The sequence below is a fragment of the Strix uralensis genome, chromosome 2 (assembly GCF_047716275.1).
Source record: "Strix uralensis isolate ZFMK-TIS-50842 chromosome 2, bStrUra1, whole genome shotgun sequence".
In the NCBI taxonomy this organism is placed as follows: domain Eukaryota; kingdom Metazoa; phylum Chordata; class Aves; order Strigiformes; family Strigidae; genus Strix; species Strix uralensis.
The window spans coordinates 108,523,364-108,536,359 of NC_133973.1; the positions used below are offsets into that span (position 1 = coordinate 108,523,364).

General features: G+C 40.1%; 1 protein-coding gene across 1 annotated transcript; it reads right to left on the reverse strand.

The window, feature by feature from the left end:
- Positions 1-201: 201 nt before the first annotated feature.
- CKAP2 (cytoskeleton associated protein 2) lies at positions 202-12,785 on the reverse strand. The gene is made up of 9 exons (XM_074860786.1): positions 12,725-12,785; positions 10,545-10,632; positions 8,185-8,260; positions 5,579-6,402; positions 4,380-4,566; positions 3,626-3,793; positions 3,023-3,095; positions 1,961-2,342; positions 202-1,100 (listed from the first exon to the last, which is right to left on the reverse strand). The coding sequence occupies exons 1-9, from the start codon at positions 12,783-12,785 to the stop codon at positions 863-865; spliced, it is 2,097 nt and encodes a 698-aa protein (XP_074716887.1). The 3' UTR covers positions 202-862.
- Between the last annotated feature and the right edge of the window lie 211 nt (positions 12,786-12,996).

Genomic DNA, 12,996 nt, shown 5'->3' on the forward strand with positions numbered 1-12,996 from the left:
AACGCTGAGTTACAGTTCATGTAAACTCTGCATACTGAAGAGATGGAAACAGCTTCTGCTGAATGTGAAAAATTTCAGTGTCTGCTCTGACAGTTCACTTCCAAGAACAGACTGAAATATTTTTCAGAATTCCAGTCTCAGGCCTATAGCCATGTTCTACAATTAGTTTCCCACCTAAAGGCCATAAACAAACAAATACAACTCAGTTGATTAGTTTAATAAGGCTACCATATTACAGACTAATGCAAACCAACATTAGAATAGTCACATAGTAATTAGTGTATCAGATCTCATCTAAGGGAGATTACTCAATCATGAATAATCCCAGTAACTAAAGGGATTAAAAATATTAAACAGATTATTTTGTTGAAATAACCCATAAGAATGGATACAACAGTTTAAACTTAGTATACACCTTACTAGCTGCTTTCAGTTTTCAAAACTAATTGTTGCTGTAGTAAACACTGCCCTATTGGAATGCCTACGTTACTTTTATTTCTTAAACTAAAAGTTAGATCATGCAGTTCTAAAGAATCTACAGGAATTGCACCAGGAAAACAGCAGATATTAGCAATATACAATCAAACTGTTTTATGAAGTGTTAAACCTAGTCCTTAATTCAATATTTAAGGAATCATATTTAACATGAAGTCACTGACATTTGTAAGTACTGAAACAGACCAGATTTACCACAATTTTGAAAAAAGGCAGAAGCTTATAAATTCAAAAGTTTAGTAACTCAGGCAAGTTAAGCCATCCATGCAAGTTTTAGATAGCCCCTCTCTCAAAGTTGCTAAAAACAAACACCCCCCAACTTAAAAAAAAAATCCAGTCTTTAACCACATCTCATTAATCCTGATTTTCACTCTTCTACATCAGCACTTGTTTCTTTGAGCGCATTGCTCTGGTTGTGGATAAATGCAGTGGCTTTTGATTCCAATTCTCCCAGCTGTTCAAATGAAGGGACACATGGATCTTGATCTTTAACAGTGTCCAACAGCTTGCACATCTTCTCCCGAAGGCGTTGAGAGTATCGCAAAGGGGTTATAATTTTCAGGTCTTTGGAACTGGAGTCATTTGCCTCATGATGCATCTTAACACTTAGGAAGATAAGAAAAATAAATCACTAAACATAGGCGCACCATCATACAGATTACCTCTGTTACATCTATCAGAAATGGCAAGTCATAATTCCTGTTCAATTCCGATTCCCATATCTAAAGGAAACAGGAACTTTCCCATTCATACAGTTAAAACCAGATGTACAATCCTTTTCTTGTGCAAAATATATTAGTCTGGAGAACCTCCTGAAAATAGTTTCCAAAAGGAAAATTCCCCCCTATTTCATCAGGGGGAAACTGTTCTTCGTGCTGTGAGGGAGAGCAGACAGCTGCCAGAAGTCTAGCTTCAACAGATGCCAAAACTGAGCACAACTTTCTGAAGTCTGATATCTTAGAAGAAACCTTATGGCAAAAAACAGATTTAAGTGTTATCTGTTTTGTAGATTACTACCCAGATTTTTGCCTCAAGATACAATTAAGATAACCTTTACAGAACAGTTACATCTTGCTCACTTCTCCTGTGTTGTATGACATACAACCACAACTATATTTGAAAAAAGGAGGACTGGAGACACCTACTTTTTCTTTACCTAGCTGAGTGTAGAACTGCTACTGCCATGTGGGCTCTGGGAAGGGATCCTAAACCTGGAATTTATGCCTCTGCCACAGAGGTATGATTACTCTGTAGTGAGGCATTCAAAAAGCAAAGCACTTTGAGTAGAAAAAACTTATTTAAAAATACTTCCTTCAGAAGGAAGAGGAAGCAATCCTACAAAACTAAGATCTTGAGAGCTTTTAACTAAGTGTTAAGTGCAGTGCCTCCCTGTTTCAGCAGGGCACAGACATTACTGTTACCCCAGACCACGTAACCTTTCCATTGTTATCTAAAGAAATCTTACCGTTCCAAGTATGGTGTCGTCGATGGATTGTGTCTCATTAAATAAGATGTATCATTCTCCTCAGGAGAATTAACTGCTTGGCCTATATCTTTTACCCCATCCTCATTCTGCTCTTCTGTTTCACATTTTCCTTTCTTTTTTGTACGTTCTTTAGTCTTGTGCTTTTTATTCTTTTTTAGCAAGATCTCTTCTCTTGGTTTTAGGTTTAAATCCATTTCTTCTTTTTTGATCAATTCACTGCTAGTCTCCTCGTCTTTGTCATCACTGTCTGTTTTGTCAGAGCTGAGATCCTTGAAGGCCTCCTGAACCTTCTCTACAGATGAATTTGGTTCTTTGCTGACTTCTACTACCTCACTTAAATGAGCTTCTATCACCGTTGCCCCTAAAATTGAAATATTGAATAAAGTATAGATGTGATTAATTACAACTAAAGAAAAGATAATGCTTTAGAGAGATCTCTAAAATCTTAAAGCTTTACATGAGAATGAAAGTTAACTATGTGTTGAGTCTGAGCTACAGCAATTTAAGTTACTAAAAATTCAGGCTAAGTACATACTGAGAAGTCATTCTCTTTCTTCCCAAGCGCAGCAGCTCTGAACAAGTATTTCAGTCATTATCTGGGATCAAATACTTGTCAGGTTACATTATATTGAACAGGAATGTATATGACTACTTCACCTGAAAAACTGCAATATTTACTGCCTTTAATTGACACTATATCATAACACAGCTATGCATCTGCTAGTGAAGGAGTTTGAGTCAGAGGCAACTGATTCCTAGCTCACAAGAACTTCATTTACTCTTTGATTATCAGGCTAAAATAGCCGGACAACATTGCTTTGATAGAGTTTAAGTAGAAAGTTTGAATATGGAAGTATCTCCACTACTCATTTTAATGTGCCCACAAATGAATTAGTTTAGTCAAAGTTGTACTCAATTGTCTTTGCAAACAAAATGATCACAGAGAAGTTTCCATTAAATAGAATTTAATATAGGCACAACAGTTAGCTTGTGTTGCCTATCAAGGCAGACATTTAACTAAAATAGATTACTCCAACTTACCATCCTCAGACTTAAAAAGGCTTTCAGTATTTTTCATAGTATCTATTAGTGTGTGGCGTAGTTCATCTTTAGGCTGGAAAAAATTTGTTTTAGAAAAACAATTCCAAAGTTAATCATAATTTCATCTTATTTGGTATAACAGTTAAAGCAGTACAGACCACATGATGTTCACATTACAAACCTTTTATTTAATGCTGTTCAGAGACATGTCAGAACAAGTGAATGCTGTATTCTCTGTATTTGGTGCACTAAGGCTGTATTTGATGTCCTGAAACCTTGTTGATATTAAAGCACAGGAATTAAGTCCATCAATAAATATAAAAATAAGTTCTGTTTTGAGTTTCTAGTGATACTAGAAGTCTCAGTCCTTAATTTCTTCTAGGCAGAACATCATATGGTATTTTGATGATTCTAAACCTTTCATCTTGGAAGTAGTATCTACAGTGGTTACAGAGCAAACCAAATCCAGTTTTTTATGTTCAAGTAGGTCACATGGCTCTCCTACTCTATAAAGGATTTATAAAATACAACTATTTCTGTTTTCTATATACCATACTATCCTGCCTTTATATTTAATCTCAAACTTCAAGACAAGCTGCTCACCATTGCTCCTGCCAAAATGGCCTCCTCATAGACAGCAATAAGCTTTTCAAGAGGGCCCATCTGTTCAAGACGAATACAGCAGATCCAATATTTTGCAAGCTTTTTAGCCCCAGGAACGCTCTGTGTCAGATCTTCCAACATGGCACGTACTTCATCACCTTGACATCCCTGAAGTCAACACAAGAGTAGAGATTTAAGTGCAGTGAACATTTTGAGGTGCTGTATTTTAGCTGGTTTTGAACTAGAAAGCAAGTATTTTTTTCTTTCTTTGGAAAGTAACCCTGAAATTTGAAGATGGCAGGTATTTCCAAGACTGAACTATGATCTTGGGTGGAAGAACTGTCATTCACTTATTCTTCCAAATGAGGTTTATACAGTACTGTAAGTAGAAGGGATAGTAGAATGCATAGACATCTTCAGAACTACTTTCAACCAGACTTTTTCAGAAGTCCAGGCAAGTTTTTGCAAATGCAAACTTGTTTTAAAATAACTACTTCATAGCCACTCTCCTTACATTATAGCTTTTCTACTTTATTATGTTACCATTATTGCCTAATCTTACTGGGTAGTTCAGTAAGTTAGTGAAGCTTAAGGAAGAACTAGTTTCTTCAGGTATTGGCAAAAAGCTATAATATTGCTTAACTTGGGGAGCAATTAGTCCTCTGTATCTGATTCACAGGTCCAGCACACCCATAGGACTTGCATGTTGTAGCGACCTATATGATTAGAACTCGGTAGGCAAGGGACTGAATACCTGTTCAGTTAACTGCAGACATTCTGAGAGAGTCTTGTTGACCTTTTCACTATGTAATACATGCTCTAAACAATCACCAGAAGAGAATTCATGTTCTTCGCTTTTAGACTGGGGTCCCAGAAGCACAGATATAGGAGGTCTCCTCATTACTTTTCCTCTAGATGCCCTCCATTCATCCAGGCGAGCTCTGCATTAAAGAGTGTTATTAGCTAAAGTGACAGATGTTTTATCATTTTTTACATTGGCCAACACTAACTAGGGTAAGGCATCAAATATGTACTTTCCAGATAATCCTTGAGTACTCAGGCTTTAATCCTAAAAGGAACACAGCTGCCATTTAGACCTGCATGGATATTTCAGAACCATGCATATCTATCTGCTTTAGGTATCTATCAGGTCAGAACACTTTAATCTCTCAACTTCCAGCAACAAGAGACTTAGGCTACAGACCATTTTTTTCAAGAGAGGGTAAAAAATGCTTCTGATTTATTCATCTGTGCCACCTCTCTTCCCTAATCCCACTTCAAACCAGAAAACTAGAAGCCATCTCTAAGGACAGAAAGCATGGAAAGCAGCCCAGAACAAACCTATCACTCAGCTTTTAAAACCTGAAAATGATGCATATGTGTACTGCAGTCTTCATATATGTTTAATTTCAACCCCAACCACCTAGACCACCAATTTTTAGTAAGTGTGACTTTCTACAAGGAGCTCTACCAAGAATACTAAATAACTTTCAAGTGATGAATCTTCACCCCATCGTTTAAGCTGCATTCACCAAGTTGAAAAACACATAATTGACAAGTTCTCTCCTTCAGTCCATAAACATGCTCACTTCTATATACATCCTACAGTAGTCTTTTTTTTAAAGCAGTGGCATGCACATGCAATTCACTTACAGGATTATCTGTCTTGCTTAAGGCTGTCACAACCCTTGCCTAAAAGCCAGACAGCTCGAGCAATATACATTTTTACTTTATAACTGCACAGGGCAAGCTGTAAGCCTGAAGAACTGCTGCAATTCTTCCAAATCCTGATTTCTCAACATTAAGTCTACAGTTTTAGTCTGCTATCCTTGTGCATGAAGTTCAAACACTCAGTTCTCTTATTTTTCAGTGCATCTACAGCAAGAAACAGGTATTCTTGGAAATAAGGTCTAAATACCTCCCAAGGTCAAGCTATAACAGTAACTCAGTTACCTTCTCTCTTCTGCTGACTCTTTTGGCAGAACAGATTTTCTGTTGCCATTAGTTTTAGAATCCTGTCCTGACTTTGTAGCAGGAACAACAGAAATTGGTTTTGCTGAAGCTTCTGGTCTTGCATCTCCACAAAAATCTGCACATTCCTTCACTCTTAGTACTCTGTGGTCAGAATTGTTAGAAGCAGCCTTCAGTGACTGTAGTCCCCTTCCACCAATCATTTTTTGGACTGTTACTTTCTTTGGTGCTACAGCAGATGTTGGTTGCCATTTCTTCAGACAGGACTGTGAGTTAATAGCAGCTTTGTCAGATGGTTTGCTCTGGAATGGGAGGACATCATTTGGTTTTACAGAATTAGGGTTGTTTGTGACTTTGACGGTCTTCCGAACTACACTACAGCTGCTCATGGATAAAGAGCTTGGTGCTGGTTTGGTGGCAGAAGGAAGAATCTTCTTGTCTGGCAAAGAACTACTTTCTCCCTCACTTTTTGGTGCTTTTCGGAAGGAGTTTATCTTGGATTGGATAACTTTGCCACGATACGAACCAAGCACTGGTTTCTTTGGTAGGCCAGTACTTGAATTTTGTTTATCTCGAATCAACTGCTTCTCTTTTATGCTTTTTATTTGCAAGAAAGACTTGGTAATTGATACACGCTGAGATTTTATTTCAGTAACTTCATCCTTGGAAGCACAATCTTCAGGATTATAGTTTGTCCCTGATATGGAATTTGTCAGTCTGATTGTGGAAGAGTTTAAAATAAAATTTTTTTTGGAGGTTCTGCTTAGTTGGTCCCATGACAGTTTATTGGAATTCTCTTTATTTTCCTGAAATCAAAAGCATATCCATGGAGATGTTAGAAGTACATTCATGCTGCATGTTACTTCCTTCCAAAGAGGCTTTCACTCGCTTACAGGACTAAAGTGTTTAACAGTAAATTCCACTTTAAAAGTATCTACAAAAGTAATGCATATATACTGAGTAGAATATTTGTCAACTATTATGGCAGAATTCACATTAAAAAAGTCAAATAAGGATTCTTTAAACTCTGCCTTGGAAGTAAAAAGGCTTAACCTGAGGGCTACACTCTTCTTACAGAAACACTACTCAAAGCAACTGCTGGCTTTTAACTGTCAAAATCCCCTTCTAAGAGTCATAAAGTAGAAACATGCTTTAGGATGTATACAGTCAAAAGCAGCAGCATCTCAGTTTGCATACCCCATCACTTAATGGCAGCACCATTCCTCTGCTTAGTGTGGATAGCCTACTAACACAAGGGAGTAAAGCCATTAATCAGGGCATTAGGATATGTTTCCAGAAGAGGGAGATTTTTCTTCTAACTAATGAGTTGTAGGATGCCATAGTTAAGAATAGACATGCATGTTTTATATGGGCTTACTACTCCGTGGAACTCTCAACCATGTGTTCTCAGCATAACCCTAGCCAAGAGTCCGTGAAAAGTGGGACCTAGTCTTTTCTGCCAAAGATGCTGCTCTACAGCAACTAATTCAGCGTTGTCCAAGCAGCAGCTTATGGAAGAGTGAAAGATCCAAAGGCAGGGGAAAAAACATGTGAATAACACATGGAAGTCTGCAGAAGCTGATATTCTTCTTTGAGGAAGATGCCCTTGAACACCGCATCTCAATTCCTGGTCTGTCATTCAGCCTTAGAAGTTAGATTTGAGCAAGCCAATAACTACTACAGCTTCTTGAATACAAGGGCTGTTATTTCAGGAAGGTATACAGTTTAGCTCAACTTTAAAATCACATGAGACATTAACACAGACCAAAATTTCTCCCTTCAGGAAATTTCTAAAAATACTTTGTTCTCATTTTTGGAATTTTTCCCCACAACACTCAATTTTGAAGTTTTAAGGGTTTTGCTTTCCCCAAAGAACACCATGTGTCTCAAATCTTTTGGTACCCAAACTCAAAACCATCTAAAACAGGTTTTGTGTCTGGTTTTTTTCCTCATCTTTACCTGAGAAGAGGCATGGAGAAGAATCTGTATTTTGCTATTTCTAAACAGCACAACCATGTGCATCTTAATTCTGGAAAAGTGACACAAAATGTTATAGGGAAGACATTCCCTTGAACTCTGATCAGGTATTAGCATCTACTGACTACATTAGATTTGCCAACATCACAACTGAAAAAAAACCACACGCAACAGCTACTGTTGTTTGGAAAAAAATAAGCAACCAAGAGTACAATAGAAGAATTGTACTCTGTTAGAAGACAGAAGACCATGCTCAGATTGTAGATAACTTTCCCCAAAGACTTAAAATCTATCCAAAAAGTTCTGGGAGTCCCAAAAAAGTCGTTAAAATGTAATCATTATTTCAGCAATAACGGTGTTCTCTTTAATACCCATTCCAATCAGGTACAAGCTGAGTATCAATATGATCCATTACATACAGTAATGCAACAGCTCTCCAAAGAGCATATAAAAAGCAGTCACTGAATAAAGTTTTAAACAAACTGCACCTCTTTACCTGCAAGCTTCTCATGCTCTGGAAATCGTATACCTTAAATACAGTTTAAGTGAGTGGAATGTTGTAGCCACAGGAGCAGAGTGCCATCAGTATTTGAATACAGTCAAAAACTTACCATTTCTGGCTTTGAAGATGTTGAGAGCTGTATTTTGGCTTGCGGTTTATTGCTAGTTGCTCTCCTGGTTCTGCTACTGCTTAAAAAAAAAAAAAAAGACAAATTATCCTGCAACATAACAAAGGAATGTATTTTTAGAGTAAGTTCGCATGGACCAGGTAGCAGTCTGAATTCATACTGAAGCATTTCTGTTCAGCTTGTACTCTTCCTCCAGAAAAAATGGCTAAGCAACCACTGATCAGAGCCCAGGCTGCAAAACATGCCTTCTTATACCATAAAGAGCTGACTAACAGAGGGGAAGAGAACAGACCCTATTTACTGCAAGTGCCATTCTCATGTCAAAGGATGAGCACCAACCTGTCTGGCCTGATGCATATGCTACAGGCCAAGTTTGTAAATGCTGCTGTTGAGGGTGAAGGGGAAGCAGCACAAGGAGTTGAAGCTCAGCTAGTGCAAGCATCAGAGGCCAGGCCATTTGGGACAAGCCTGAACAAGGATACACACTAACAGGTTCCAAAACCAGTAGTCTGGCACCAGAGCTGGCATCAAACTACCAAGACCAGTATTGCCTCCTAGCAACTATGAAAATGTATTGACAGCTCAGAAGAAAACATCTCAGTTTAAAGTTACAAATCCACATTCTTCCTCAAACGCTTCATGATGCATTATATGAAACATGGCACCACTGCATGTGACTGAAAATTAAAGTTCCAGTTAGCAACTGATATCTTTGCATCAGATGATCTTCTGAAAGCCAGTCAAGTTGAAAATGAAGACACATTAGTGAAAATAAAGATAATTAATTACTTTGAAATGTTGCAGAAAGCAGTCTGTGTCATACTATCACCTCCATGTCACCTGTGATAAAGAATACACATTAAGGGAACTGATCGTAAGTTACAGAATCATAGAATCATTTAAGTTGGAAAAGACCTTTAAGATCAAGTCCAACCATAAACCTAACACTGCCAAGTCTGCCACTAAACCATATCCTGAAGTGGCACATCTAAATGTCCTTTAAATACCTCCAGGGACAGCGATTCAACCATTTCTCTGGGCAGTCTGTTCCAGTGCTTCATAACCCTTTCAGTTTGTCCTAATAACCATTCTAAATCTCCCCTGGCACTTGAGGCCATTTCCTCTCATCCTATCACTTGTTACTGGGGGGGCGGGGAAGGCAGACACCCAGCTCACTACAACCTCCTTTCAGGTGGTCAACAGTGTGGAACAGCAATAACTCCACATTAGCTGCAAAATAAAAGCATTTGTCATGTCCACATACACAATGGCTCTAAACAATGAGTTAACCAAAGACTATGAAAAGCCCTGGAATTTAATAGCCAGAGAAGAAGCCAAGAGCAAGGAAAAGTAAAGTAGATCAAATGCTAAATTGAGAGTGTTGCTACAATGAAAGTAGTTGGCGTTGATTTTTTCAACACAGGATAGCTTTCTACAACATGAAAGCACTTGCCTTTTCCTGCTACACAGAGCGAGTCTTTGACAGATATTTATCCTTGTCATTTATGTGTATTTTATATTCAAAGGTCATTGTTCAGTTAGATTTGTACTGCCAAGTGGTTCTGTGCTACTGAACACAGGCCCACGCTACCTTGAATATACAAAATGTCAAGCAAGACTTCCCATTTAGATGGGAACAAATTTCAGACTGAAATTTACCATTTGCAAAAACATTGCTACACCATGAACTAATGTTAAGAGTCAGAACCTTCTGTACTCCTTCACACCACTGCCTTCTCTAGAGAAACTTCTGTTATTAGGTCTTATACTACATGTCCAGACTTTAGAGTGGAAGATTTAAATACAAGTCAATAAAAAGAAGCACTACTAATTGGTGGTAAGTGCCCACATTCTCTTTACAGAACATTACGCCTACCTGCTGACCATCACACACTCTGGGTTTTATAACAGTATTTTGTTTATAGTAGAAAATAATGAATTAGTAACAACAAAACCACAAGGAAGCTTGATCAGGTGGATTGTGAACACATGCAGCATAGACTGAGTAGAAAGAAGGGGAAAAAAATGTTATTTGCAGAAGGAAGGTTATAGAGGCAAAGTGGCATTTGAAATAAGAGCTCTGCCATGAAGGTATCCTGTCCTGTCTCAGTCTCTAGAGGAGCAGATAATACACGCCATGAATCAGATCTATTATGCATTTGGTTAACAAAAACTTTTAATATTTACTGACAATAAAAGGACTTTAGGAAATTCATGTGGTCACCAGTCTTGTTGTGTGGTCTCACCTTTTGGTTGAGGTTCTCTGCAAGAACTGCTATTTCTGTCTTTTCCATCAAATATAGACCTTTCTAAAGGAATATAAGCCATAGGAGATACACTACCTGATGGATGCCTGGTTTTCTTGACTGGGCACACCAGAAAAGGTCTTTTTTCTTGATAGATATTCTTCAACTTTTTGTCGTCTTTGTTCTAGTGGGTTTAAAAAAAGACTTATTACATTTTCAACTAAAATAGTAATGCCAAATTTTGTCACTTAGAAAAAAAGAAAGGCAATTAAAATAACATCAAGACATTATGAAACAGACACTGTAGATTAAAAAAGTTTTTAATATTAACGTTTTATTATGTTTTAGACATTCTCTCATATCTTGAGAAAGACTATATTCAAGGGGTGGTTGAATGCAATTTCACAGCTATACAAGATGACTATTTTGCTGCATTAAGCTAAAAGAAACACGATTTTGTGATGGGAAGAAGTCAGGCTCACTCTTCCGGTGCCTGTCCAGTATTTCGCATACTTAGCGTTGGTTCAGCAGGCACACATTTCAGTTGTGACAGCAGTAAGGTAAGTATAGCACATGTGAAAAACACCATGCATGTGAACCCAACTGACCACCTGCAAAATCATTTGCTTCTCTTCCATTGTCATCTGCACAAATGTTGGGACCAACAGCAGTGTTAATAACAACACAAGATGATCCTGAAAAGGTCTTAAGCCCGCTGTCACTCAAAACAGAAAGTAATTCCAGAACAGGATACTATTTCCCATGTTTTCACTGGTTAACTGCACACCAGAGATTTATGTCCTTCATAGGACTACACTGTTGATCTCTTTTCGAGATGTTTCCTTATTCCTGTAGGGAGCTAGTGACCTTGCTGGAAGCAGCTGGGATAAGATGTCCTGCCACTCAAAGCAAGCTCAAGCATCCTCACAGTCAGTCTAGACAGTTAAGACTCCAAGTCTTACAACTGTTTCACATGCAGTGGTATGTGAGAGCAAGAAGTTAAAGCATAATTTTTGACTCAGAACAATTCCTTTATGGCATTCGGGAACTTGTGGCATTGCACCATCCTCCATCATAGACAGGTTTATTCAGCAGTGGAAGTCTTCAATGAACTCCCATATAGAACCCAACTTCTGTCCCTCCTAGGCAGGCATAAATCCCCTTTTGAATCTATTTGCACATGTTCTTTATCTTTCTTATTTTGACTTGCCCATTGTTCTTGATTCACACTTCAGAAGTCTCTGCAAGGTCCAGCAACATGTTCCCTCAACAATGAGATATTTCTGTATTACAGAAGTTGAGACTGTAGGAATTGCTAAAACATTATTGCTTTTGAGGACCTGAATGTTAATCCTCAAGAGAATTAGGCACTTGATTGCACACACTCCGTAGTAAAATGTTGTCATCCCACAGAATGGGGCAATTACCCACAGAACCTGCTTCTAGAATAGGAGAGATGAAAAAGGCAAGTTCTTTCTCATGGACTGACACACCAAAGCCTGAAACACACAGCCAGCATGTTGTATTGAGACTTAGGCTTGCTGCAACGCTGTGTTTCATTTAGGATGTAGTACTTTTTTAGCACAGTGGCCCAAGCCCATGCTGAATGAAGCCTGAGAGACAGTGTACATCTGAAGATGTGTACCTGCCAAGAGATGCTGCACAACAGCAAGCTCAGCGTGCATCCTAGAGCCTCCCAGGCACCTTCTGCTCCAGAAACTCAGGTCTTACCGACTCCAAACAGCACAGCCCCATCAAAACAATTCAGTCCGTTTAACTTGCAGAAGCCAAACCGGTCAAAAGCACAGGTCTAGATACGAGCATTCGCTTGTTTCGATAGAATACTCTGAAGTTGATGCGTGCCTTTTGTCATGAAGAAAGGCTTTCACTTCAGAAGCCCTGCCTGAGGGGGGGGGGGGGGGGGGGGAGGTGGGGGAGAGCACCGGCCCCAGCCCTGCGAGGGGAAGGTGAAGTCTCACAGAACCGCTCGCACCGGTCAGAAACTCTAAGGCCACGGGCGCTGCTGCCAAGACCTGCTCGGTCTCCGACCCCGCCTGAGGCTCTTGCCCTTATCTCCCGCTTCCCGGGGAGAGCGACCAGCTTCGCTCTCCCAGCGGCTCCTCCCTTACCCGCCGCGGCCTGGCCCGAAGCTACGCGGGGCGATAACGACAGGCAGCCCCGGCAGCGAGACCCTCGGCTCGGCACGACCGGGAGAGGAGAGCAGCTTAGCCCCTTGGGTCTTTGTCTCCCGGTACCCCCCCGCCCCGCGGCCTTACCTTGGTACTCCGGTTCAGACCGGCGGCTAGCCGAGAGCTGGAAGGGAGGGCGCGCAGCCATGCCCGCTCGCAGGGTGCCGTGGCTCCCGCGAGCCGTTTGAATCCCCCGCCGCACCGCGCCTCCCTGATTGGGCCAGCCGCGGCGCTTGAACTGGCCAATGGCGAGCGGGGGGGCGGGGCCGGCTGCGCCTGGTGCCGCGTCTGGGCCGGCAGGGGGCGCGCGGGGGTGGCCGCGGGGCGGGGTGAAGAGCGGGGCGGGGTGAAGAGCGGGG

What these genes read in the sequence shown, in the direction of transcription:
- CKAP2 (XM_074860786.1), bottom strand. Translation starts at nt 12,785, where the DNA reads ATGGCTGCGCGCCCTCCCTTCCAGCTCTCGGCTAGCCGCCGGTCTGAA. An exon ending in GAGTCAGCAGAAGAGAGAAG is followed by an intron (nt 4,567 to 5,578) that starts GTAACTGAGTTA and finishes TCTTTAATGCAG; the next exon opens with AGCTCGCCTGGATGAATGGA. An exon ending in CCTTTTTAAGTCTGAGGATG is followed by an intron (nt 2,343 to 3,022) that starts GTAAGTTGGAGT and finishes TTTCAATTTTAG; the next exon opens with GGGCAACGGTGATAGAAGCT.